Source organism: Dermacentor albipictus, chromosome 3 (genome assembly GCF_038994185.2).
Source record: "Dermacentor albipictus isolate Rhodes 1998 colony chromosome 3, USDA_Dalb.pri_finalv2, whole genome shotgun sequence".
In the NCBI taxonomy this organism is placed as follows: domain Eukaryota; kingdom Metazoa; phylum Arthropoda; class Arachnida; order Ixodida; family Ixodidae; genus Dermacentor; species Dermacentor albipictus.
The window spans coordinates 40,185,708-40,213,135 of record NC_091823.1 but is presented as its reverse complement, the minus strand read 5'-3'; the positions used below and the strand labels follow the sequence as shown (position 1 = coordinate 40,213,135).

At 45.5% G+C, this 27,428-nt stretch overlaps 2 protein-coding genes across 2 annotated transcripts; both read left to right on the top strand.

Annotated features, from left to right (window-relative positions):
- On the top strand, positions 1–16,438 carry LOC135902507 (uncharacterized). Its single transcript, XM_070536580.1, has 5 exons — positions 1–227; positions 2,472–2,602; positions 9,239–9,351; positions 10,868–10,965; positions 16,400–16,438. Exons 1-3 carry the CDS (start codon positions 41–43, stop codon positions 9,341–9,343), a joined length of 423 nt encoding a protein of 140 aa, XP_070392681.1. The 5' UTR covers positions 1–40; the 3' UTR covers positions 9,344–9,351; positions 10,868–10,965; positions 16,400–16,438.
- LOC139057695 (cytochrome P450 3A14-like) lies at positions 10,353–27,428 on the top strand. The gene is made up of 5 exons (XM_070536430.1): positions 10,353–10,391; positions 10,868–10,965; positions 16,400–16,540; positions 17,308–17,470; positions 27,354–27,428. The coding sequence occupies exons 1-5, from the start codon at positions 10,353–10,355 to the stop codon at positions 27,426–27,428; spliced, it is 516 nt and encodes a 171-aa protein (XP_070392531.1).

The following is a 27,428-nucleotide window of genomic DNA, read 5'->3' as shown; positions in this document are numbered from 1 at the left end:
GCCAGAAGTTTGCAAGAGTGCAGATCTCTTTCTCGAGAGGATGGAGAAACTCGCCAACGACGAGGTGCACTTGTACGACGAGTACCAGCTCCTGTCCATGGATTACACGGCGCGCGGCGCGTTTGGCGTCGACACAGTCTTCCAGCTCGAACCTCACCACCCTCTTCTTACGATCGCCAAGGGCGTGCTGGACGGGATCATGACTGGACCTCTGCACATGATCGCGCGTGAGTTATGGAAAATACCTCCTCTCGGTTCGCGCACCTCACACAAAGCGCAAGTTTTACAACGCTGCCACAATAACTATCTTAGTTGCCATAAGAAAACTAATGGCCGACGGAATCAGTTTAATATACGTTTACTTTACATTTACTGTGTGTACTGTACGTTGCGGGCGTTGCCTTTCAAAAAGGAAACAAATGCTAAGTAACCCTCTTTAGCGATGATCACGCGTGATTTATGAGGTTCAAACGAGTTCCTTTAGATTGACCATTGTGTTCAAACGGCTTTATTATATATGAGAGTTTTTTGGTATATGGTTGTTATTGATATGGTTAACGGAAATAAATGACTCCTTTTGTGCGTAGCCTGAAATAAAAAATCGGAAGAATGTCACAGATTCCGTAAAATAGAAGGAATGATAAATGCCGACTTGAAGCGAAACATTGAGGCATTGTGATAGCCCAATTTCTACAAGGGTTCTCACAGTAGAGAAGGAAAAAAAGTAAAGAAGAAAACACGAACATTCTGCTACAAACCACCGAGCATGATTGTCAATGCAAATAAATAGCCAAATGTTTCTAGAAAGCTAATTGCTTTATCCATGGATTGCCGCGCTTGAAAACATTTATTTGTCGCAGTGAAAATGGTTAGCTATAGAGTGTCTTTTTCTTTATTGCCGTATTCTGTATAGAGAACTGTGCCGTAACTGTTGTCGTGGTAGTGAAGGTGGCTATACATATAAGCCGATTAGTCGTCTCCAGCTGCGCGAGTGCCTTTGCTTGAGGTGACTGTCATCTTCTTTCGCGCCAGGATCCCTCTCTCTCAACCTCCGCAGGAGGAGAGGGTGGCTGGAGAAGAGTGTCGCTGTCCTTCTCGAGTGCTCCACTACAGCATGTAAAGCATCAGAAATCTACCGAAAGCACAAAGAGCTATAATAATTTAGTCATCAGTCACGCCCCACGACTCGGTTGCGTGATGGCAGACAGCGCTTGCAGAAAGCCTACTGGCATCTGCGTTTGGGCATACGACGTGACGCGTCCTTAAGGGCGTGCTAGGCTCCAAAAAGCTGTGACGTTGATAACGACGTACCTCGGCGAACGAAGCCTCAAGATTTCCCCATAAAAATGTGCATTAGTCAAGTTTAGCCGGAAACCAATGACTTCCTACGCCGTATCCATCGATGGACAAAATATTTCTTATGTCAGGATGCACAAGTTTTTAGAGGTAATCGGTGATCATGACTTCTGTTGGAGTCCTCATGTGGCCTACCTAAAGAAGCGCCTGACAGTCATCCCTCCTTTTTTTCAAAGTTCTTGGAGGAAAAGCCTGGGGTACTTCAGTCCACGTGATGATGCAACTGTACAGGGCGCAGTTTCTCGGATACTTGAGGTACAGCTTCGCAGTGCTGACCAATACCTGCAGAACGAACATCCGTACACTCGATAGTGCTCAGATCCAGGTGCGTTTAGGGTTTGTCTATGGTTGCCACGATGTACATCAACATCAGAAACTATTGCAATTGTACATGATTACCCAGCCAAGATCCACATGTTCATGGAAGCGCTCAGAGCACACGTCAGGCACCATGCCCGCGCACCTATCCATTATCTAAGTTCACTGCTAGAAGACCACTCACGTGCCTCTTTATGTCAAAAGCCACTGCCTTATCGTGCACACCTCCCATCAAATTACACAGCTGCAGCGAGAAAAATTAAGAAAGAAAAGAGCACTCGTTATCTTAAATTCTAAGGTTTCATACACCAAAACCACGATATGATTAATCCACGCCATAGCAATGGAGCGGGGGAGGGGGGAGGGGGGTTGAACTGAGGTTTAATTTTGACCACCTGGGTTTATTTAACGTGGACCCCATGCACGGTACACGGACGTTTCTGCATTTGGCCCCATAGAAATGTGATCACCGCCACTACCGAAATTTGAACCTGAGCCCTCGAGCTTAGCATCGCAACACCACAGCTACTACGCCACCACGGCGGGAAAAAGAGAAACGCTCGAGTATTTGGATTTAGCTGCGTGTTAAAGAACCACCGGCGATCAAAATAATCCGGAGTCCAAACAAAGGTGCGCCTCATAATCATATTGTTACGTTGCTAATAATATCGTTGCTTTTGTTGTTAAACCCCAGCTTTCTTTTTTTTTGCAAATGTCATTATCGCCACGTAATACTGCCTGTAAACATGTGCCATATAATAATTAGCTTCCTGTTACTACTCGTTCAAATATTTCAGACTGTACCACAGCCCTTGGTGACATCATGAAACCATTCTATTTTCTCGTGGCCTCATTTGGCGAGTTCACCTTCAAGAACTTGGGCGAGGAAACGTCAAAGGTAGTCGAACTGCGTAGGAAAAACCCATCGGTAAGTAGCACCTAATGATGCGCGTGATATATATAGTCGGGCACATGAAGTTATGCCGCTATCCTCCGACTTAATGGTAAACTTAATGGTAAAAATAATGCTTATTTCTCGGAGAACAACGACGGTGCCTTCTTTAAGGCTTGTTCCGTTACAAACAATTCGACAAAGCTCCGCAGTCGCTTCTACGATTCATGAAAGGGCATACAAGTTTTTATATGCATGGCTGTCGCACACAGCGCGATAGGCTTATGTGGAGGTCACAGGAGTGAGAATAAGATTTTGCTAGTTTCTTCTTTGTAGGTGAACAACGCAAAGCATATGATACTCAGAGAACAGAAATAAATCAAAATCAAGCAATAAACAAGCATCCTATAACAGAAACTGACAACATGGACGTCAGGCGTGTCCTGTATTGATTAAAATATTTTGGCAGAGTTTTGGCAGGAAGTGCAGTAGTTTCGGCATTAAAACAGTAGTAGAACGCGACTATTTTTGTTGTGCTCCATCGTATACGCTGTAGCTATGTTAGACCGCATATTTCCTCAATGCCGTCACCTTCATTTAAGCTTGTGGGAACATTTCATCACGAATGTTCTGGATTGACGACCTAGAGATTATCTCTCAAGGCGATAACCCATTGACGGCAATTACTGGTGTGAAAATTAATTTTAAAGGTTTATTTTCGCGCATTAGGAAAGGGCAGGTTCACGAGATCGATGTTTATACTGTGAACGTAAATTCGTTTGCCGAAGTTAGTTAGTGAGTGAATGAGTGAGTGACTGATCAATTAAACTAGGAAGCATCAAAAAAGAGAGAGAACTAGGTCACGTCAAGAATGTGTCGCCGACCCGCCGTGGTTGCTCAGTGGCTATGGGGTTTGCTGCTGAGCACGAGGTCACGGGATCGAATCCCGGCCACGGCGGCCGCATTTCGGTGGAGGCGAAATGCGAAAACGCCCATGTACTTAGATTTAGGTGCACGTTAAAGAACCCCAGGTAGTCAAAATTTCCGGAGTCCTCCACTACGGCGTGCCTCATAATCAGAAAGTGGTTTTGGCATGTAAAGCCCCATAATGTAGTTTAATGTGTTGCCGCTTTGTCATCGCTAAGAAACCAGCTAGATTGGATTTTATCAGCGACCTGTACCGTGATGCTTCTATATCTGTGCGCAGCTGCGAAGGCCAGATATGCTGCAGAACCTTATCGACGCGACAATGCCGACAGAGGACGATTGCGGATCCATGAACGAGGAAAACAGGACTGACGAACCTGTGGCTGATGATGACCCATTAAATGCCCTGTCATTCTCTCTTCTTTGGAAGTGACAATGCGTACATATGCAGTGGGCGAAGCCACTGGAGAACTTTATTGCGATTTTTTTTCTTTATTTTTTTACCAACAGCTCCGAATAGAGGCCGGCATCTGAACAATGAGGAAGTGTTTATGACAGCAACCACGCTGTTCATGGCGGGGTACGAATCTTATTTATTTATTTATTTATTTATTTATTTATTTATTTATTTATTTATTTATTTATTTATTTATTTATTTATTTATTTATTTCAGGGACTTTGTCAAGGCTGTGCCATGGCGGCCAAAACGTTAGGAATTAAACTTCTCCTGTACACACGCGCCGACCGCTCATAGAATCGCATTAGTATTCAAATGTTCTTGACAGCCTCAACCCTGCATTGAAGGCTTGCATGATAATGTTTTTATAACAGTATCTTTTTTTTTCCGTTAACCATGGCGAAGCACCCGCCGTGGTGAAGAGAGAGAGAGAGAAAAACAAGGACAGGAAAGCAGGGAGGTCAACCAGAAGAGCACCCGGTTTGCTACCCTACTCGGGGGGTGTGGGAAAGGGGAATGGAAAGAGAAAAAAAGGGAGTGAGTAAGCGCTGAGTGCGTGTGGGAGGGAAGCTATACGCAGGGACACTATAAACTGTCTCTCAAATGGGAGCACTTCAAGTATTGTACTAGTGCACGAATCGCTTTTCGCGCCAGTGACGGGTGTGGCCACGGTCCGAGTATTTTTGACTCGGTGAACGGTCTCGAGTCCAATCGGTGTTAAGTTGCCCGCAGAGAGAGACATTGCACATCGTAGCGAGGGCAGGTACACACAGTGGCGTAGCTAGGTCGTCTGGCACCCGGGGCCGATAGGTCTTCTGTCCCCTCCCCCCCCCCCCCGGGTGTAGCCAGCGGAAAGAGGGATGTCTTCAGACGTATATGACACCCCCCTCCCCCACTGGCCCCTTGCACCCGGGGCCCATGGCCCCCCGGCCCCCTCTGTTGCTACGCCTGTGGGTACACAACAGGTGCTCGATCGCTTTCTCGCACCCACAGGAGTCGCAAATCGGCCTCGCCATGGTTTCATAGTGGATTAAGCATTGCACCGCTAAGCGCGAGGACCCGGGATCCAATCCCAGCCACGGCGGCCACATTTCGATCGGGACGAAGTGCGGCAACGTCCGTGCACCCGTGCATTTGGTGCACGTTAAGAAAACCAGGGGGTCAAGATTAATCGAGAGTCCCAAACTACGGCGCGCTTCACAACGATATCTTAGTTTTGACACCTAAAACCTCATTATTTATTTAAAAGTAGCGAAACATGTCAAAATACTGAAGGTGTTCCTGCTAAAGATGCATGACCTTGTGTTGAATCCACAGTCACATCTACATCATTCAGTGTTGAATGATATAGATATATTCTCTGTTTGCAGGACTGTCTTCTCTGTCGAACTTTCTAGAAGCTTCTACTGTTTCTATGGAAATGAGTGTTTGGTGTTTGATTCTATGTTCTCGATCAGTTCTCTTTCCGAGTTCACAAACAAATGCTGTTAGAGGGCTATAGTTACTCACCAGAACTGTGGAACATGTTACCATGCGCAAGTGTTCGGGACACAACGATAACGACTTATGCCACGAACGCCGGACTACAACGTCATAACTGACACTTACTGTGCGTGCGTCTTCAACAGGCCGTAACTATGTCGAAGAGAATTGATTTCGCGACCGCGTTGCCTCTCGGTGTCCGGTTTATGTGCAAATATCGATGTAGATGTAAATTAATTAATTCACACTTGGTGGATGTATAGTGTTCGCACACACTTAACATCCCTGCAGTAGTGAAAATATTTCACAATAACAGAAAAAAAAGAAAACATAACTGTCACATACATGTTACAGCAAGAAAACTGTGGTCATGGTGGAGGGAAAGAGAATATCAATTTGGGGATATTATCCAGGAAAATGAGTGTATCGGGTACGCTAACTACCGCATGGCAGCAGGTTCCATTTTGCAATAACTAGAGAAAAAAGTAGTATTCTTGGAACAGTGACGCACTATTGACCCTTTTCGTGACGATCTCCTGGGCACTGCCATGTCTGATCCCACGGTGACGCATCCATAGCGTGCCTCAACTGCCCCCATTGCGTCCGTGTTCATAATGGACGTGTATGACGGCTGTGTGGCTTAGAAAAGCTTTGCTTCAGAAGATATCGGACACGGTGCCTGGATGAACGTCCCGAAGCTTTGTCCACACCATCAGCACTTGGCCACACCATGATAACTATGTCCGAAGGGCGCGAAGAGGGTATATGGTACTTGTTCTAAAAGCGGGACTAAATATGTACTCCAAGCTATCCAACCTTTCCGCTCATGAATTGAATCAGAATCAGTATATACATTTTTTGCTATTCGGTCTTTATTTGGCATGTATTTTGAAGCAGCGGCGTGTCACGTTTCTGACTGAGTAAAATTTCTCGGTGCGGTCACTATCCGATTATTTTCTGCCTTATCGCTGGCCGGTGGGCTCAGTTCCCATAGAGTTCTTCTTGCTGCAGACAAGGCTTGAAATGTAGCTGTTATGGGCGTTGCAATACGTAGCCTAATATGTACTATCCCTAGTAACTCGCTTACTGTGGGCCGTCACGAAACATTCAGCTGCGACTATTTGTGCGATACGGGTGTAGTCTGTCATTGATTGTGCGTATATAGTGCGCAGATAATCAAGCGTGCCCCCATTCACTTATTGTTGACACATTGACCATAGTGTGGGCGTTAGCTTCCGTGCCAGTTGGGGTAGATGTGTGTAGATAGTGTGCGCGAAACTAATCATTATGACAGGAAGCAGCGCTTTTCCCTTTGTCATTGCTTAATGATCGGCATACTCACTCTTGCCAACGTTCCGGGGCTGAAGTCCTTTCTTCGAAGGTTAGAGATACAACCCTGGCGGTGAGCAAATTTTCTGTATCATTGGGGAGAGCCGCGTACATCTCGAAATAGCGGTAACACGTGCGGACAGTTGCAGCAGCGCTGCGCGAACTTCGCCACATAGATCCATTCCATTCCTTAACATGCCAGTCACTATTTTTGCAGCCAACTACGGCACACGTCTTCAATCCACATGATTCAATCCAGCACGATCGGAGTACAGAGCGTTAGCGAAATCTCATTGCATTTCCGACAGCTGTTCGTACAGAAACAAGGTGGAAGCGCCAACAGTTTCGTATTCGTGCGCTGTCACTGAGGCCACGTACGGCGCGCCGCCGAAAGCACCATCTCGTTTCTCCAGAACAAACTGCTTCGCAAAAAAGGCTCAATAGGAGAAGGAATAAACAAACTACTGCGGATTACGAAATAATCTGCGTGTACGACTTTTACATTTTACCAGGTGTACAATTTCGAATAAATAATTCAGTCTTTCATGGATTGATCTAGATTCCAGAAAGAGAAGGTCGAAGAAAGAGAAGCTTACACAGCATGATGGGAGATTAACAACGGCAGTGCATGTTAAGTATAATCCAAAAAGCAAGTCTCTCAAAATTTCTTGCTTTGACTGATCAGTTTGAGCATCAGTATCTCTCACAATTTTCGCATATGCAATAACAGGCCAAATTTAGGCTTTATTGTCTGGCGTAACACTCTTCAAGTTACGCCTGAGGGCCCGCAAAGCCTTGCTGGCTCTGGCACACACAATCGTTATAGGGGAACTCCAACGAAGGTCCCGTGAAAATAGGACACTTAGCTACCTAAAATTGTCTACTTCTGAAAGTAGACAGTCGTTATAGTATTTTGGAAGCAAATAGATTTTTTTTAGACATGCTCACGAATACTGCTATTCATCATCTAGGCTCCCCACATGCTACAGTGCAAGCGACAGGTTGCCTTCGCATGAACACTGGACATTCAGGATGGAGGTGTCTCGATTCTTCCTGAGGTTTTCTAAAGCGACGTAGACTTAGGCAATGATTGGTAACGCTTTGCAGCCTCATTTCAAGACTTTGTACCAGAGTGTAGGTGGCCCGGCGCGCCAATGCTCGGGGTATGGACAACGAGTTTCGAGCTTGTGCCCTGTTCCACTTCTACGCCTGCGTCGTCTTGTTTATCGTATCCACGCTTCTGAACGGTGCCAAACTTTGACGAAAGGAGGTGCTCGAGTGAATTAACGGCCAGCAAGTCTCGCAAGGCTCGTTGGGCCTCCAGCAAGCAACAACTTCCATCTCTTTCTGTACGTGGAAGGACAAGATTGCAGTTCACACCTCCTGGGTGATAGATGATTGCCCCAGAAATTGGAAAAGGTTGCGTTATCAACGTCAGCATAGCGTCTCTATTTGCGAACTTGGGTTTTGTAACTGTGTTTCTAACAGGTGTGGAGACGATTTCGTCATTGTTCTTCCCCCTTATTCTCGTTTCAGTATACTGTCTTTGGGATTACAAGATAGCCGGCCCTTAAGAGACGTTCTTTCTACGTTTTTCCACGTTTAACATATAAGGGTTTTACACATGCGCGCGTGCCAGTCATGTTTCTATCACTGTCAGCCCATTTTTAGGAGCTCTAGGATGAAGCCGTTATCCCCTTCTTTTTGATGGGAAATTATTCAATGAGCAACCTTGTTAATTTGATGCAAACGGATAAAAGGCATGCGTGTGTTGAAAGAAGCGGCCTAGACTGATGTTTTCGACAGTGATCAGCAAGATGCCTTGGCGCTGCTATGACTTCTATGCGCGCGTGCGATGTTCTCTCGTTTCTCTTCCTTTCTCTCTCCTTTCCACTCTCTCTCTCTTTTTATCCCCTTACCCTTTGCTTCCGTGCTGAGCAGCCAACCGGAACTACCTCTGGTTAACCTCCATGCATCTTTATGCATCCTTTCTCTTTCTCACTCTTCCTGTTCGCCTTGTTGCTTGGGCGCCTGTCGATATGAGCGGTATTATATCTGCCACATAAGAGCGGTATTTTATATAGCACCTCAGTTTCGCGTTTGACGAAGTACATCCCTACAGAAAAAAAAATACTTCCATAACTTCCATATCTTATAATCTCATATGCTATTTGGCAACACATGGATTTTTCTATTCATATACGGCGCGCATATATATATATATATATATATATATATATATATATATATATATATATATATATATGTATATATATAAAACGTGTTTCACAGTTACTTTTATGAATATTAGCGTTTAGATTGATTTGCCAATTTCAATATTCAGAAGCCCCATATCTTCGCTGCTTGGGTCAAGATTCGGAAGTCCCCCATGTATATAGATAGCTCATGCGTTACTTGAGGATGCGGAACCTGACCAGATGTGCTAATGCACCTTTCCTTTCTGCGCTGGTTTCAGCTTCGACACAACCGGGACTGCCTTGAGCTACGCGACTTTCCTTATTGCCAAACACCAGGAAGTGCAAGAAAAAGTGCGGCAAGAAGTAAGACGTGCACTGGCTGATGGCATAGGTACTCGCCTCTTTTTATGTTTGCATTTTCATTACATATTTCTTAATAAGATGAAAAGTAACTAGATCTTTTTTTGCCTGTAGCCTTAAAAAACTATTTGCAGCCATTACATGTTCACTACCGATGTTGCACATTTCTAAGAGCTCTTATTACAGTTACACTCAACTCATTTCAATGAAAAAGTAGCGTTATAGAGGGTTACAGCTGTACTGCAATGTGAAGATACTGCGGGCATCGTACCCGATCGGTAAACTGCTTGAACGAGTAAAGGCAAGGCGCAAAAGACCAGGACTGAAGAAGAACACAAACGACAGGACCGGCGCCACTCACAGCTAAGTTTATTTCCGCAAGAAGCCTGCCTTACGTAGGTCAATCAAGCCGAATCCCACACGAAACATTAGAAGTAAAATATAGCAATCTGTCGACCTCTGACGAATCATATTTGGCACAAAAGATCAATTCAGCAAACAAGAACCATACGTGGAGCAGCACGGGAAGCAATTCATCGAGCACAGTCATTACAAAGCCAACGGGGAGAGAAAACGAGACATAGCAAACACCGTGTACGCTTCACTGTCAAACTATCCAACACGTAACACTATTAAAACGCCTAAGGACCAGTCAGTGATAAAACCCGCACGACTATTGGAATAATGACCAATGAATAACACGGAAAAAACATGAAGAAAGGGCATCTAAGTACAGCGTCTGCGTCAAAACTAAAATCTGTAATAGTCACTCACCGAAAAAATTTATAAAACGCATGACCGCGCGAAAATTGAACCATGTGACAAACATTGAAATGAACAGAACAGTTGTGCGATAAAGAGTCTATAGAAGAGCGTCTGCGTCAAAACGAAAAAAGGCGACAAAACCTGTAAGAGCCACTAGAACATCGTCAACAAAATAAAAAGTCAATAAATGTTATGTGTTGGATAGTTTGATAGTGAAGCGTAGACAGTACTTGTTATGTCTGATTTTTTCTCCTCGTTGGCTTGGTAATGACTGTGCTCGAAGAATTGCTTCCCGTGCTGCTCCACGTATGGTTCTTGTTTGCTGATTTGATCTTTTGTGCCAAATATGATTCATCAGAGGTCGACAGATTGCTATATTTTACTTCTAATGTTTCGTATAAACTTAGCTGTGAGTGGTGCCGGTCCTGTCGTTTGTGTTCTTCTTCAGTCCAGGTCTTTTGCGCCTTGCCTTTACTCATTCAAGCGCGAACCAACTAGCCCAAGCAAGAGTTTTACCAGGTAAACTGCGGCCTTGTTAGCCTCATTGCCACCACAATAGAACAAACGGAACATGTGGACAAAGAAGGCACGAGGATGAAGAGGGAGGAGGAAGTGGTGGGCAAGTGTTAATGGAGAACTTCAGTAGTGTTTTATGGTCGCAGCAGTACAGGCAAATGGTGGTCAATCTAAATCCAAAACACTTTATGCTAAATGATTGGGCTGTACGTTGTTTCTATGCAGTGTGTTTATGTTTTGTTTCACCTGTTCTCTTTCTGCTGCAGCAAAAGACCAGTGTTGATTACGAGATTGTTACCAGGAAACTGAAATATCTGCAGCAGGTCGTCGACGAGTCACTGCGGCTAATGCCACCTGCTCTTATGTACGTACGGATGCATAGTTCAAATGTAACATGCTCGAACCTGTTATGTTCAGTGTGGACGATAGGCACGACATGCATACGTGAGGCCTCCAACAGACTTCTGCTGATTATGAATTGGCTCACGCAAGTCAAACAGAGAGAAATATCATGAAGCAGCAGTTGCATGCAATCGCTTAGCTTCTCCCTTGGACGATTATCGTGCATTGTGTCCGCTCGGACATCATCTGCAATGCTTGACGTCATTTTTTCAAGAGTAGGCAGGCGTTGTTCCTCTTCCTGTGGCCGTTGCCAGCCTGCTCCTCGTTTTCCCTTACCTGTCAAACATATATATCAAATAATAATAATAATAATAATAATAATAATAATAATGATACTAATCAACCTCGAGCGCACTCATCAAAGCAATGCACAGGAAGAACATGTCATCATGAGGAGCACGTCAGCTTGCTCGCACACACACACACACACACACACACACACACACACACACACACACACACACACACACACACACACACACACACATATATATATATATATATATATATATATATATATATATATATATATATATATATATATTTCTAGAATGCAGACTCTAACAGAGCATAAAAAGTGTACACGAAGAGAACATTCGAGTTTTTGTTCAGTTATTGAAATAGCTCTGCAACTCCTTTCAGGAAAATATTAAAGTTAGGCATGACGATATTCAGGCACTCTGAATGGGCGTTTCATGTTCTCTGTGCTTCTGTGCTCTACATAGAAGGTCACAAAAAGCTTAAGGCTGAAAGGCGCGCTGTTTCCTTGTGCCTTCCTGCGAAATGTAGAAGCGCACATTAGAAAGCAAGTGCGAGTAGCAGATTTTTCCATGTATTAATTTGTGAAGAAAAAGAATATTCAATTTTTTGCGTCTACAGGTGAGAATAGGTAACGTGAGTGTCTGTGTTAGCTCCATGAAGATGGAAGGCTTTTGAGAGAATCGATGTTTCGATATAGATGTGAACCTTTCTTTTTCCACATTTTCGAGAAGTTCACAATTTGACCTACAAGTGCCGCCCCAAACCACAGAGGCGTATACGCACGAACTGGAAGGCATACGCTCTTATATAAAGTTACAAATCGACCAGGTTGTTTGAAGTCTTTCGTCAGCCGACATAATGTGCCGAGCATTCGAAGCACCCGCTGCCTCGTCTGTTGAACGTGGGGCGAGAAACTCGGAAAGCTATCGAAGTACACTCCAAGGGCCTTCATTCCGTGAGCTCTTGGCAGGAGAACATCTTTAACGCTATACGGAAATAAAGACCTGCTAGTCTTCAACGCAAAGATTATAACTTTTGTTTTTGATACATTTATGACAAGCTTGTTTTCAGCGCACCATGAGACAAAATTGTCAATGTCCTTCTGAAGAGCGGCGCAATCATTAGCATTTTTTTACCGCTTTGAAAAGTTTCGCGTCATCAGCATATAAGAAAATTGAAGAGTTTTGAAAGGCTGTCGAAACGTCATTAATAAACAGCGAGCGAAGAACAGGGCCCAGGACAGACCCTAGAGGGACTCCACTTGTAACCGCATAAAGTTCTGACGACTGACCGGTCGCGTAGGCAGCTTCTTATCAGCGCTGTGACATAGTGGTGCAGATTAAGTTGTGTCCACTTTTGAAAGAGTATTTTGTGGCATACGACATCATACACTTTACGATGGTTAAAATAAATGATATCCAGCAGTCCTTATACACAGCTTGAGAGGCATGCACCATGAAGCTAAAGAAGTTGATAGTTGTGGGAGGAAAGGGAGGAAGGAAAAAGGGGAGAAGAAAGGCAGGGATGTTAACCAGTTTAGCTTAACCGGTTTGCTACCCTACACATGGGAGAGGGATGGGGGCGATGAAAGATGGGGAAGGGGAAAAGAGAAGGAGAGAGCACATAGCACAGCACACACACACATCGTCTGTCAGAGTCCATCAATCAGGCATGGTACATGATATCACTGTCACAGCCGCTTGTCCAATCCCGTCTCTGTTAAAAACCAATCTAGTCCCTTCGTTGCCTTCACCTGCGATGTCTTCTGTCGGCGGCATGTTGATGGGAATCCATGCTGCTGAGTAATGATAGTGTTTTTAACAGAGGATGAAATTATTCATTGCAGAGTTGACTCGAATAATTTAGATGCTGCGAATAGGAGAGAAAAAGGCCTGTAATTACTCGCAGCAGTTTTTAACCCTGACTTAAAGACGGGAACGACCCGCGCTGTTTTCCAAGCCTTTGGGAATGTGTTCGTCTTTAAAGCAGAATTAAAATACAAGTACAAGCAAAATACAAAATACAAGCAAGGACCCGTACGTCTTAATTAAAGCAGGTGGAAAGTAATCAGGACCATCCGAGACAGACGGTTTTAAGCTTTTGATGGTCTTAAAGACAAGTTCCTCTGAGACCGATGGACTTGAATTCAGGGGAAGGTGATTGGAAAGCTCACTAACTTCGTCATTGTACCCTTCACAGTACACAGACCCGACGTGTAGGGCGAAGGCGCCCGCGACATCTGGGACAGGTTGGCTGTCGCCACAAAGTAGAGAGATATCTTATTTCATACTGTTCATGACTGTTACCGAAGGTGTCTCCGAAAAGACTTTTAATCTTTACAAGTACTAGCTTCACCATGTGCTATATAGATGGAATGATCACGTTTGTAAGCACGCTTAGAGAGTGCCCTGTAAATTTTAAAATCTACATGCCAGTGTTCCTGATTTGTACACTGTGCCTTCCTGTGAGCACGGTCTTATGGCTTCAAAGTTGTCTTCAGTTCAACAGAAAACCAGTGGGAAAATTTAGAGCGTTTAGCACCTTTTATTGGCATAAAGTTTTTAATTCCATCGCGAATAATATTCGTGAATACCGTGACTTGGACATTAAAATCCATTAGTTCTACTACTGAAGACCAGTCCGAGTTATTAAGATAGTGGCATAGACTCACGTAATCTCCGCTTGAGAAATTAAAATACCGAGGTGTTGCTGTATCCTTTAATCTCCTGCTACTAGGGATCGCGAATTGTAAGAGAGAGAGAGAGAGAGAAAACATTTATTTGTTATGATATTGGGCGACTTCCTCGCAGGGCGGAGCCCTTAGTTCAGGGCCCCATTGGCTGACGCCACTCCGCGTGGCCGCCGGATCAGCCGACGCTGCTCTTGCGGGTCTGAGCTGGTCAGTGCCGTCTCCCAGGAGGAAGGTGAAGGTGAAGGAATAGGGGAGTATCCCGGAGGGTGTGGGCACTCCTAGGTGCGGTGATATACTGTGGGCTTTGCTCCACAATAGGGACAGTAGGAGGGATATTGTGTGGGGTGGAAGAGGTGAAGATAAAAGAGGCCGGGAAATGAATTAGTTTGAAGCTGTCGCCACGCGACGGCATTGTAATGAAATGTGAAGCGGGGCAAGATATTTATCTAGCGCAACAAGAGGAAAGTCGACACAGGACACATTCACAGCTTTTGCGTTACTAAGGCATAAGTCTAGTACATTGCCACAAGATTTCAGAATAATGTTAAATTAGGGCAGAGATGCCTGTGATGTGGCCACCTCTGTGTACTTGGCGTACCAGATATAAGATCAAGAGTTGCACTTGGCTGACAAGTAAAAAAAATTGGTTGAAATTTCACCATGCAGTTTGCCAGGAAATGCCATGCGTATTAACATCACCAATTATAAGCATTATATGGTTAACATGGGCTGATATAACATTTTCAATAGCGGCTAGAAAAGTCATGTACATCTCAATATTCATATTAGGCGCAACAGTGACATTCCCTACTAATAGCCGATCACTACCAGCAGCAAAAATCTCCTTCCAGACACATTCCATTGCACATCCTAAATCAGGGCACCGAACGGATCTCAATGATTGATTGATCGCAATGAGGACCCATCGCCCTTTGATTTCGGTGAAGATGGATTGCAGTCTCGTCGGAAAGTATGAACAAGATGGTATTTCAAGGCGCAACCAGGTCTCTGTTAAGGCAATGATGAGGAAACAAGATGAAACATCGTTGGAGAGAAGTTCGTTCACTTTTGTGCGTAACTCACGAATATTCTGATAGAAAATTCTCACATCACTGATGCTTCTTTTCATCTCGCTGAACATTCTTGAATATCATAATAACGTAAAGTTCACCTCTGAAGGGCTTGTAGAAGCAAGAGCGCGGTCACAGTGGGATCCCTTAGACACTGACAGCAGTCCCCATTAACAGACACATGAAATAACGCGTAGGAATCGTACTTGATTTTTAGTCGAGTGCAGGACAGAGTCTTTGCACCAGCTGCTTATAGGTGGGCGGCGAGCTGTAAGGGATGGGTGTCAGGCGCAAGCTTTGTCACAAAGATTGCCCGAGGGCGCACACAGCGAGAAGCAGCAACAATCCCAGTGGTGTCACAGCAGCCAGCACTCACTGTTGACTTTCGCTACAATGTTGGCTGACTGGCAGGTGACAGGTCGACTAAAGCAGGTAGGCACGTCAAGTGGTGCAGCAGCGGGAGCCTTCGACAAAACAGGCCGATCCAGTGCAGGAGGTACGCGCTGCAGATGGCCAGCGGTCTTCGGCGAAGCCGTCCTCACAACATACGTCGTTGCTTTGGACGGGTGTGCCGGCGGCGCAGCAACAGACGTGTGCGATGACGGCATGCGCTCTTTGGCAAGCTTGTCTCGTAGAACGCGTACCTCGGCTCGAAGAGCGCCCTGGCTTTGGCTCGCTTTCCAGATGACTGCGCGCTTTCCCTGTGCAACCGTGCGTTATCATTTCGCAGCTGCGCCACAGCATCGCTGAGGTATGATATTTCCTCAAGTGCCTGAAGGAGGAGGCCACGGAGGGTGGTCAGGTCGACGACGGCATCGTACTCTGTCACGTCGAGAGACGCGGTCGCCGATGGGGAAGCTAGCGTATTGACGCCGCTAAGCCTAACGGCAGAAATGTATACGCCTTCTGGCACAAGTTACCTGTGAATGCCTGCTCACCTGACTTCAGCAGCTTGAGGTCGTTGTCCGGCCACGCAATACACTTGGCGTCTGCACGTTTTCCGCGCGAAACACAGCGAAAGAATCGTTTGCTGAAAAAAGACCAGGAGCATGAACTAGAGGTGTCCTTACTCGGCGTCATCTAAAAAAATATGGAACGGAAGCGGAAGTAAACCACACAAGCACAAGGCAAGGTATCGGATGGAATAAGGCTGGCAGAATTAACATCGCGCATTTTGTTTGCATAACGCGATGATGGCAATAAGAATCCGTAGAGGAAAGGAACGGATATTGTCATTTTTTTTTCTGTGTATTTTGATATATTATCTACATCAGATAAGCAATTCTGCTTATCTGATGTATTGTCACTCGAAAACCATGATAGTTTGGTTTCACTAATTTCATTTTTTTTTCTTTTCTAATGCTTTTTCACAGATTCACAACGAGGCGGGCCAAAGAAGACTTCGAGTACAACGGATTGAGATTCAAAGCTGGAACTTGCGTGATGTCACCGACGTATCACGTTCACACTGACTCTCGGTACTGGCCGGACCCTTTTGTGTTTGACCCCAACAGGTGCGTTGCTGTGTACACGGGCAATATCTTTCGGCAAGAGCTTCGATACCCCACTTGATGGACAATGGCATTGCGTTTATCTAAATGCGTATTCGATAAGGAGAGGTATCAGGCGAGGCTGACAAACAGGCTCTACTTAGAAAGACCACTATAGGCCTGAATGTGCCTTGATAGGAGAGAGCTGGGGTCACAATAAAGAGGTTACTGCTTATTTGTTCGCAATTGTCCTGTTGTGCGTATCCGGGACACCTATACTTGGGTCCAATTTATATTATGCTGATGACAACAGAATGTAGGATAAAATGGTTGCAATTCCGACTCATGGGGATGCTCATCGTACAGGAAGCGGGAAGACAAGTCGGCATCACTTTCTACCTCGCTGTTTCTTGCGCCTGGGTCGAAACAATGACGAACCAAGTAAAGAGAAAAAAGAGAGAAAAAGACAAGCAGATGAATCGGGTACACGTTGGATTTCATATACCCTATCCATGTAAAAAGGTAGTAAGGGATGAAAGAAACGAAAGAAAGAAGGGAGAAAACTTAGGAAGTGTTTATTAGAAAGCGTATGCCAACACTATAATATTTGACTGAGCTGTCGACTTCAGCAGCTGAAGGAAGGCGCGAGTCGCTTTTTGGAGCTCGACACCCGCCTAGTTGCGCGCCGATAACAGTACCACTAGTGGCGGCTTTGTGGGCTCTTGCGACCAGTGTGCCAATCTTCCGTTCTCGTGGAAACACATCCATAATAAGTTTTTACTGTTCTTCAGGTTTTCGGCCGAGAACGAGACCGCTATTCCAAAAATGGCACACCAGCCTTTCGGCCTGGACCCCCGACGCTGCGTCGGCATGCGCATGGCCTTGACGAACATCAAGTACACGTTGGCAAGAATTTTAACCAAGTTCACTCTCGAACTGGGAGAAAAACAGGATGTAAGAACCGCAAATGTGGTATTTTCTTTTTTTTTTTTTTTGCCGCGACAGGCCAAGGTTTCGCACGTTTTTCTTTATTTCCACCGAGGCCTTCCATTTCGCAAGAAGCGGGTATCTAATTATTAGTCTGAAAAGCCTGCGGTTGTATCAGCAAGCACTAACGTCGTCAAAACTTCATCAGCCTGCACTAACGGATGATGATAGTGTAATAGCCAGAGAAGCAGACTCGCTGCAGTCCTACAACAAATTAGTCAAATGAAGCAAGTGCCTCACTCTTGGACATCAGTATCAAACTTCTGCGCTTGGCAGCAGTAAAATGTCATAAGAGCGCGGCGGCAAAATTCTCCTTTTCTCCTTTAAGCCGCGCACACCTGGAGAAAGTGAAATGAGCGATGTCTTACTTCCAATGACTCTCCCAATGTTTCGTTCATTGCCTTCGTGGGCTCATGGAATGTAAATGAACGTACAAGCGTGCCTTGTACGACCAAAGAATGACTTGAATGCTACTGAGGTCAACGGCGCCGCACTTCTGAGGAATACAGGTTTTGAACAACTTCCTTGATACCTTGCAGCACTTTGCGTCATGCGCCGGCCAACCCGTTTCAAGGACGCCATTCTACCACAGACAAAGAAATGCAACAAGAGCGCACACTCCCACAGAGCCCAGCGGCCGAATTGACTGTAGCGCACCAAGCGGATGGGATTAACACCTCCTTGTTTCGGTTTCGGGCGCGCGCGTTTTGAACGAAAGCTGGTACACGCGGTGCCGGCTACGTTGATCAGCGGGTCATTTTTCTCGCTTCTATTGCTGACCTACGCGCGGCCTTGGCTCGGTATCGCTTTATTATTTAGAAAGAATGATTGCGAACGATCTATACAAGCCGCCACCGAACCTGCGCCACGTGCAATTTCATAAAGTAAATGGAAGACATTTTATGAATTTATGAAATGTTTATTTTGCTCTACATAAACGCTTGCCCCGTGCATTCAAACAATGTTGTGGCGCCAGGTAAGCAGCAGTATAGTTGCCGTACGAAGCTCCACCGGATGCAATCGGCTGGAAAAATGTAAATTACAAGAATGTATCCTTTCGGTATATTGACCTAACGGGAATACTGCGTGTAGAAGCAAAACGTGCGTAAGTGGTGAATGGGCGGCACTTCAAATAAATTCACTTCTACACACATTTCGTAGAAAATACACTCCTCCCAAACAATGCCATAAAATGTGAAGAAAACGTCTGATTTTCAGGTATTCCTTCTTTCCCAGGCGTTATTTCCCGCACTTTAGGAGCACAAATACACGGGTGACTGCGCGTTTCTAAAACAACTTGGCTTCAGCCGACGCGATGGCACACGAAGAACACAGAGGTAGCCACAACACAGGCTCTCAGCCAGACCATGTTACACGGTCGCAGAATGCCTTCTACTCGCACTCAAGACAAATTCGTGAGTGCGAAGCCTATCTTCAGCTGCTCAGAAAACAGAATGCTCGCGTTGTTTGTTTTAGAGCTCCTCGGCGTTATCTTTTGCGCGTCCTGCCGGCGCAAGCAACACACCCCCGTGTTATCACTCTTGGCAATCGCTCGCCACGTTTTCGACAAGCGTGAGTACCGAAAGAAGATATATGTTCTTGCAGGGCCATAAGAAGTGTCACGAACTTGTCCCACTAAGATTCAGCACACGCCGAACGGACTGCCTCACCAGGGCCGAGCTACTTTTCGCTAACTGCGGCCAAACGCCAGGCGTGGCGTCCGTACCTCAGCAGTATTTCAAAAGGTAGCCAAATTAATTTCATTAATGTTGGGAGTCAGGGAACGCGTCACGAGCTTGTCCCGGTAAAAGATTCATTCGGCCGAGCTGCTTTTCGCTAACTGCGTCACAAAGCCGGGTGCAGCAAGCGTGCCCAAAAACTACCGAAATAAGTCACAATAATGTTGGGGCTCATAGAAAGCGTCGCAAACATCTTCCAGTACGATTCATTAACTCAAATTAACTGTGCCAGAACGGCCGAGCTGTTTTTCGCTAACTGCGTCACTAGTGTCGGTTTTGTACCGTAAGCCTAAATTTGCTTGAAATGCATTGCAGACTGTCAAACAAAATTTCTCACCTTGAATTAGTCCAATAGTGCAGTGGTCCCATGTCGAAATGCAGAAGGAACGCAAGAAAACGCCAGGAACCCAACAAACAGGCTACATCCAAAAGAGTTGGGTCGCCGAACAGGCTAACTTCACATGTGCAGCTATAGCCTGGCTCGCTTCGGTGGCATGTCTGGCGCATGACGCATCATATGGTGCATGCGTATGGCGTGCCGCTAGCTTGTTGCTAGGTGACGCAAGAAAAATTGGTCGCGAAGCATAAGTTCATTTATACGCAAAACTTTTTAGTTTTAGGGGGAAAGAATAAAAAAAATAAAACGTTGTCTGTAAGTTCATTTCACATTCTTTTTTTCCGGTGCTCGCGTCAACTAACGGGTGGGATTAACACTAGGTGTGACATGTTAACTGTTGCCAGTTTTCGCCGAGTGTCCACTCTTGTTGAATTTGTTTCTCTGTGGTTTTACTGCGATAGTAATTTTCTCTGTCGTCGTGATCGCCATCGGCCTGTTTAATATTAAGCCTGCGTGGGATAAGATCGCGGCCCACGCACTATGGGGCTGATGGGCTGGTGTTTTGAACGTACTGTGGCGTCGACTTAGTGGCGAACAACGAAGTATAGGCTGGATTGTACAGCAAGGATGCCACTACGTAGAGTAAACGCGGGTGTCGCTTGTGATGCGCGTTGTTTTGATTTCTGGGCGCAGTTCTCGCACTCGAGAAGTGCTTGATAAGTACGCATGACATCTTGCGCTATCGCCTTTTACACAGGCCACGGAGAGTAGGCGCTCTTTGTCCGACTTACTTTGGTGATAGCGGAGGAAGCGATCGACTACGCCGAGTGGCACGTGAGGCCCGAACGTGGTCACTGCCTTTATTGTTGCGCCGTGAATTCTGATGAGGGTCTGGGCTCCGACACGTTGAAGTTTTCAACACGCCATGCTGCGACTTGGTGGTGAACGGCGAAATTTGCTGCGCACTGTGAACAAGCGCGCTATGACGTAAAGCTATTCATAACTTTTCTATTCCAATTGTGCGATCAGCCTTCCATGGTTGGTCGAAAAATTTCCGGGCCACCTCCACTTCTCCTGTCTCTCGTGCGACGTCACAAAATCCGCGAAAACGCCCCACCCGATATGTTTATTGATTTATTTACAATGCCTTAAGGGCCCCAGTGAAGAGGTTTTACATAAGGGATGGGCTATCTACAAGTGTGTTAAATGTTATACAATTTCTAGATCGCTATATTGAAGTCGGTGCTACTGGAGAGGAGCGCAACATCAGCGTTTTTGATGGAGCCTTATGTGATGTGTCCACAGTGATTATGCATGATTAGACCAAAGGAAAGAAAAATTATTTCTCATTCAACACCGTTTTTCCAATGACACTCTGCCACTGATTAAACGTTTTCGATCTGCGCTCACTTCACCTGTTTGTCACGTGACGTCACAAAACCGCGAAAACTCATATAATCTAAGTGACGTGTACGCATTAAAGACGCATTAATATACCGAATAAAACAGATTTTTTTTTCTGATTAGCCTGAGGCTTCCCCGTTGCGAAAGGAATAAAAGATAGCTGCCCACCGATTGCCTTAGCACTAGCTACTGGGAGCGGCCGCGGAGCATGGATTTATTTGAGTATAATAAGCATTTGTTCGTGGCGCTATAACGTTATCGAGCCCCTTCGGCACGTATGCGACATCACTTTGCCAACTCTTCTTTGCTGAGGATCCGTTCTGGAGGCATTTTAACGTTCAGTTGCACGCCGCCACAATTTTCGACCAGCCACCAGAAGCTAAGCAAGGGGAAGCGGATCAATCACATGTAGACACCGGCACCTTCCTCTTCAGCCGGTTATCTACTTTCACTGTGCTGGCTAGGCTCCATCGTAAACCCTTTCCCCTTGAACGTGCTCTTCTCCTCTTGAGAGCCAATTCGATAAGAAAATCGGCTCAATGCAGGCAATAATATCTTCTTTGAAAACAAAAAAAGGGACCTCCAATAAACGAGGACGGCGTTTGATTGGGCTTTTCAAACAACGCTGCCGGATACCGCCCGACGCTTGCGTCGGTGGTTAGGTAAACTTGACGTCAGGAGATTGGAATAAAAACAGATTTTAATATTTTACGTTATAGGGCCTCAAGTATGCAAGTATCCTCATAAAGTTACACTGTCAACGGGCAGTACAGCCGGCTTCGCTTGCTTTGTTTGTGCACTCAGATTTCATTTCTTATTTTCAGTTCAGTGTTCAGCCAGAGGAAAAGGCACCTGCCTTCACTGAGAGTAGCTTGTTGATCTTCTCGTCAAAACTGAGCCACCTTCTTCACTGTACCATGCAAAAAAGCTGGGGAAAAAGTGCAGTCGCCTTCTTGAAAACGTGGATGATGTTTTTCTTTATTACAAATCCGCTACGCACAGGAATTGCGAGGAATTGAGAGGTATTTCTGTTCATGAAGTGGTCGACCTAACTAAGCGAAAGTTCATAAAGCGGTTGAAACTGTTTCAGAACACATTGCTGACAGGACAAGCGAAACAAAATGGGTCGGCTGACGTTGTACAGAGATCCCCAGAGCACCTTAGACATGTCTGTACATAATGTCCCAGTAATGGCGCAAGCACTACACAGGGGCAGAGTAGGCGCTTGTGTTGTCTCCTCTGTCCCCGTCTCAACTTTACGCTATTGCTCCAACGTAGTATAGAGAGTCAGTTATGGCACCAAGTTAGGGGACTGTGCATAAGGAGTGGTGGTCAAACATCCGTTTGTCACATGATATGTTGCTCGAAACAAATTGAATGACAATAACAAACGACAGTATTGCTGCTGCGTCGCTCTTTCTCCGTAAGCAAAACTACTGCACGTCCTCGCTAAGGCTATATACGGACAATCACTTGCGGTATTTTGCGATGGCCAAGTCGGGAAATGTGCTTTCGCGGAATAAACGTATCTATGGCTGGCATTCTCAAAGCACGTACCAAAACTGGTCAAGCTTAGTATAACACCAGCCGCTTTTTATTTCTGATGTTCGTTTGGTCAGATGATTACTTCGTTGTTCAGGAGTGACGGGTTTGAGTTGAGGCGCGTGAAGCGAACAGGCACATATTGCAAGTCTACCGTTGCAGCGTGACTTCACGTGACTTGAGCGGTGCATAATCGTCAACCACAGCACAGCCAAACTGCGTCTGCGATTTCTCGTGTGCCATGCACGTATTCGACACGGCGCTTTGCTTCCTTGGCGTCGGGTGATGGGAGGCATCCCACAAAACCTACAAAGCACAAAGTCCTGAAGAATTTCTACTGCAGCTCTGACGAGCAGATATACCACGGCGCCGCCTTACATTCACCAACAGGGCTTCGCGCTTTGTACTACCCGACTCCAATAAGCTCAGTATGAAGGGTTCCGTTGACCAGCGTTTCGGCGGCGCCACCCGGGCAGCCTGTCACGCTCATACTGTGGGTGCGAGGGAAACCATGTGGAGGTGAGCCGAGAAGGGTGATGTAGGGTTACTGTGTCTTGATGGCTTGATGGGCGTCATCGTTCCGTGCTCCCAGTGCCAGAGATCACGCGATCAAACGCACGCTAGGGTGGAGAGCACACGTCTCCTCCTCTAGCTCATTCGTGGCTGCCTGCGCGACGGAGCGCATACTTAGCACCTGCGCTGTATCTTCTATACGTAATCTGCTGCAAGCACAAAGGCTAAGGGCGAACAGAGATGTTTGATGGATTCGTGCGCGCTCTTTTCGCGCGCCTCTATAGTGTTTTTAGGTCGCATAGCCTCAAGTTGCTTAGGCGCAGTGAAGCAAGATGCAGCGCCAATCGGTTTCTCGCCGCTGCCCGCACTCTTCATCACGCGAGTGTCGTGACAACGAGTGTTCATGGCTATCGAGTGAGATATGTTCATGGTTGGCAGTGCATCAGTGACACCATGCTTGTTTATTGCAGTTCACACCGCCGATAAAACTAGGAACCGTACTTCGCATATTTATCTTATACTCTGCTATCGCTATTGAAGAGTATGTGAGAGCGCCCACAGATATAGTCCTGGATTGCTTTTTCTTTTCTGCCCCTTTCTCTCACCATTCACACGCATTTCTCACTTCTCCGGTAGAGTGTAGCCAATCAGAGATATACCCTGGCTAAGCTCCCTTTCTTCCCTTGGCTTTTATCTCTGTCTCTGCTGCTGTCGTTAGCAATGCTTCGCTTCTCTGGGGAATGTGTAGCTTTATTGCTATTCTTGGTATCAGAATTTTATCCATCTCATGTAAACAACAAAGTGGCGCTGTTCTACCACCATCATCGATTTTTTATTTCTTCTTTCTTTTTTCAGAGTAGTTTGGAACTCGCTGGCCATGGCATGGCTTCAGTCCCGGTAAAGGGACCGTGGATAATATTTCGTCCACTGTAACAAAACACGGCCGCCTCCACAGCTACCAGCTCTTCCCATCGCCTGAGCATCAAGTAGTCTACATTGATTAGCATACTACACCGTGTACGTACCAACGGCATACAATGATCTCCGAGGCACCTTTTTGTCCTTGGCAGTACTGGGTGGTAATTGCATTATGTTGCGGCTTTGAGCTATGCCTTCCGGAAAATGCTGATGTCAGAAGGCATGTTCATAATATGGCGCTTTGGCCAGCTCTTTGAAGTAGATAAGGGGATGACAGTACATATCGTTGGGCAAAGAGCATAGACAAATAGAGTAATCCCGACTATCTGCCGAAAGAGAGAGAGAGAGAGAGGAGAGATAGCGCAGAGGCAGTGACTTTAACTGAGCCCGGATCGCCACCCTGCACCAAAGAAAGGGGCGGGGGGGGGGGGGGGAACTGGAAGAAGATAATAAATGGTCAAAGTATGCGCGCAGTATGCGCCTGGCGAAAGCCGAGAGAAAGTCGTAGGCCCCGCGACTTGTGCCAGAATCGCCACTTGAGAGGAGTTTGACCGCTTGCAGAGGCACGAAGCGACAAGTTGTTGAGCAGTACACAGCGGCGCCTAAGTGAATAGCAATCTTGAGAGTTGCTTATGTAAACGTTGGTTCGGATGTATGACTCGGTTGGCTAGGTTTTCTGTAGGGGTATAATTGCGATGGAACTGCTTAGCGCACTCGTAGACTCGGGGTTGCTGAGTCAGAGTCTCTTTTTATTGTCGAATTTTTTTTTGTTCACTGGAATAAAGGAAAAAAGAAGGTTTTGACACCAACAACTAATACTGGCTGCTCCTTTTGACATAGAAAACACGAAAATGTGTCACACAGTACCACAGAGGCCAAGAAAAAGACAGAAAATGGCACGTTACAAGTGTCACAAAAATGCATATACAGATGCAGCACAGATACACAATTTGCCGTGAGAGAGAAAGCTGCGCGGGTTGGTTCAAGATCACCGGGTCCGTTGTGAAGGTGACGTCAGTGCGGCGAGTTGAACCCGTGAATTCATGCTCTGAAGCAGAATCTCAGAGTCACGGAGTGAACCCGTGTACAATGATGAGGTAGGTACGCACCGCCGAAGTGCATTACAATATAAGTTACAAGTAGAGAACTTTTCATGAAGTGATCATCTGCCAATTGTGTTGAACTCTGACACTTCATAAGAGATATACTGCCTGAAAAGAACATTAGCCAGCTGTAAATATTTCATAAGAACTTGCATTATCCCTCGATCAGTCTTGCGATCTCGTCGTAACAAGCAGGTCAACACGTATTCCTGTGGGGAAAGCTAAAATGTTAGTTTGTCTAGATTTAAGTGAACGTTACAGAACTTTTGCGGTCAAATGTAGCTTAAAGCATTTCACTGCGGTGTCCCTCATAGTCAATGAGCGGCTCTCTGGCGTAAAGTTTAACCAACTGTATATTACAATTTCGAACCAACAAAACCACGATATATAATCAGCTAGCAAGGGCACCAGAGGAACATGGTGAGTGTGCACGAACGTTTCGCAGATTAGTTGGATTGCACATGTTTGAGCAGTAAAGGCCGTTCAAGTCGTATATATAAGAAAAATATAGAACAAAAATGATACGCATCGCTTAGTAACGTTCTTTTCCCGTCACGTTCTACCAACCATTTCTCCGACGTTGCCAAGAGGTAAACACACGAGGCTTGTGTTCATGATATGGACTTCGCACAAGTTAGCACTTTGAAAACTTATTTTCCCGATATGTAAATGGAGCACAATTTTTCACCATGTGGTGGCAATGGCTATTCCTTCTCACCTAATAAGTTTTAGAGAGATTTAAAAGAAATATTAGATTGCAGACACTTTTCTAGGCTACTTCGTATCAAAGTTAGTCCTACTCGCCCAGCCACTGCATTTAGAAGCTCGAGGGCTCACTTATAAAGGGGCAATACACATAAGCAATAATCGCGTGGTTAGAGTACTTCACCAATGGCCTCTGCAGTAGTTTGTCAACTATAACACTTTCTTTCTTCATTAAAGCGAAACTTGGCTGCTTCACTCAGGCTACGCGTAAATTGAGGTTACCACGTTCCCACTATAACGCACACACGCGAACGAAACAGCACCATATGCAGTAGTGAACAAATGCAGTAGTGAACAAAAAATTATGATATTTTGCATTCAGGTCCAGTTAGCTAAACTGCAAAGGATGTTGGCTTTCCGTTATGCCAGACTGCTAGGCTAAGATAATAGTCTCTTGAACATGCACAGACATCTTACGTTATTCACATCGCATAGGCCACCCACCGTGCACAAAACTTGCGTATTCCAAGAATGTATTTCAAGGAAACCTCATATATTAAACAGTATATGAAATACGCGTACGCGGATGATAGAAACCTTAATGATGGGTGGAGAGGTTAGCCGAGCAAAAGGCTTGTCATGCTAGCACAGGTTTAAACTATAACAAGAAATCAAAGAACGAGAGAAAAAAAAAAGGTACATACACACACATTCACTCTCACAGAAACTCGCGCAGAAACGAGTAGAAATGGGCTTTATGAAATTAACAAATTGGAAAGTGGAGTTTTATGGCACCGCCGGTGAACAAAATGTTATCCATTTATGTCCCTTGAACAGGAGATGGATAAGATTTTGTTTATTGGCGGTGCCATATAGCTCCACTGCCCACTTTGGTTATTTCATAGCACCCACTATTACGCCCCTTCCGAGTTATTGTGCCTGTGTATACGGTTTTCTTGTGATATGTTCTTGGAAGAGGCAAGTTTTGTGCCCACTGGATAGGCTATGTGGTGTGAATAGCATAACATGGCAGTGAGTGTTCAAGATGCTACTGCCTGAAACTGGCGGCCTGGCATAACGCAGCACCGACATCCCGAACAGTTTAGCTCACAGGATCCCCAAATGCAAAATATCATACATTTCTATTCACTACTGAAAGTCTATAGAACAAGCGCAAAGAAAAAAAAGACATAAGAAACAATAAAGGTAACAAAAATAAGCGACAATTATGCAGCACCTGCATAGGGCAATAGCAGCTCATGCCCACTGTACATTATACGCAATATTATAAATGCACGCAAGAATTTCATATATTCAAGTAGACTTGAGTCGGTCAGTTTTCCAACAGCTATGAAAGACATTCGAAGCGGTGTCTTCCGCGTGCCTTGATAGTTTCTATTGTTCTTTAATTCAAACCTCCTGCCGCACCGAGCGTTACGGATATTTAAGTCAGCGTCTTGCCTTGCGGCATGTGGAGCCATTGTTCATGTGCAAAATGTCTTAGCTCGTTACTTGGCAACTCGGAGAATGCTCTCTTGTAGCCCACTTTCTTGGGCAGTTCCGCAACTGATTATGAACGTTCGCTTCAGATGATGGAGCAGAGTACTTCGCGCAGTTCACAGGATATTCCGGTGCTGGATCTCAGGACCAGGCCCCAGGCCTGA

Coding starts and splice junctions, on each gene's coding strand:
- LOC135902507 (XM_070536580.1), top strand. CDS start 41: ATGGAGAAACTCGCCAACGACGAGGTGCACTTGTACGACGAGTACCAG. Junction 228..2,471: donor ACCTCTGCACATGATCGCGC/GTGAGTTATGGA, acceptor CAAATATTTCAG/ACTGTACCACAGCCCTTGGT. Junction 2,603..9,238: donor TGCGTAGGAAAAACCCATCG/GTAAGTAGCACC, acceptor CGCTGGTTTCAG/CTTCGACACAACCGGGACTG.
- LOC139057695 (XM_070536430.1), top strand. CDS start 10,353: ATGACTGTGCTCGAAGAATTGCTTCCCGTGCTGCTCCAC. Junction 10,392..10,867: donor TGCTTCCCGTGCTGCTCCAC/GTATGGTTCTTG, acceptor TTTCTGCTGCAG/CAAAAGACCAGTGTTGATTA. Junction 16,541..17,307: donor TTTGTGTTTGACCCCAACAG/GTGCGTTGCTGT, acceptor ACTGTTCTTCAG/GTTTTCGGCCGAGAACGAGA.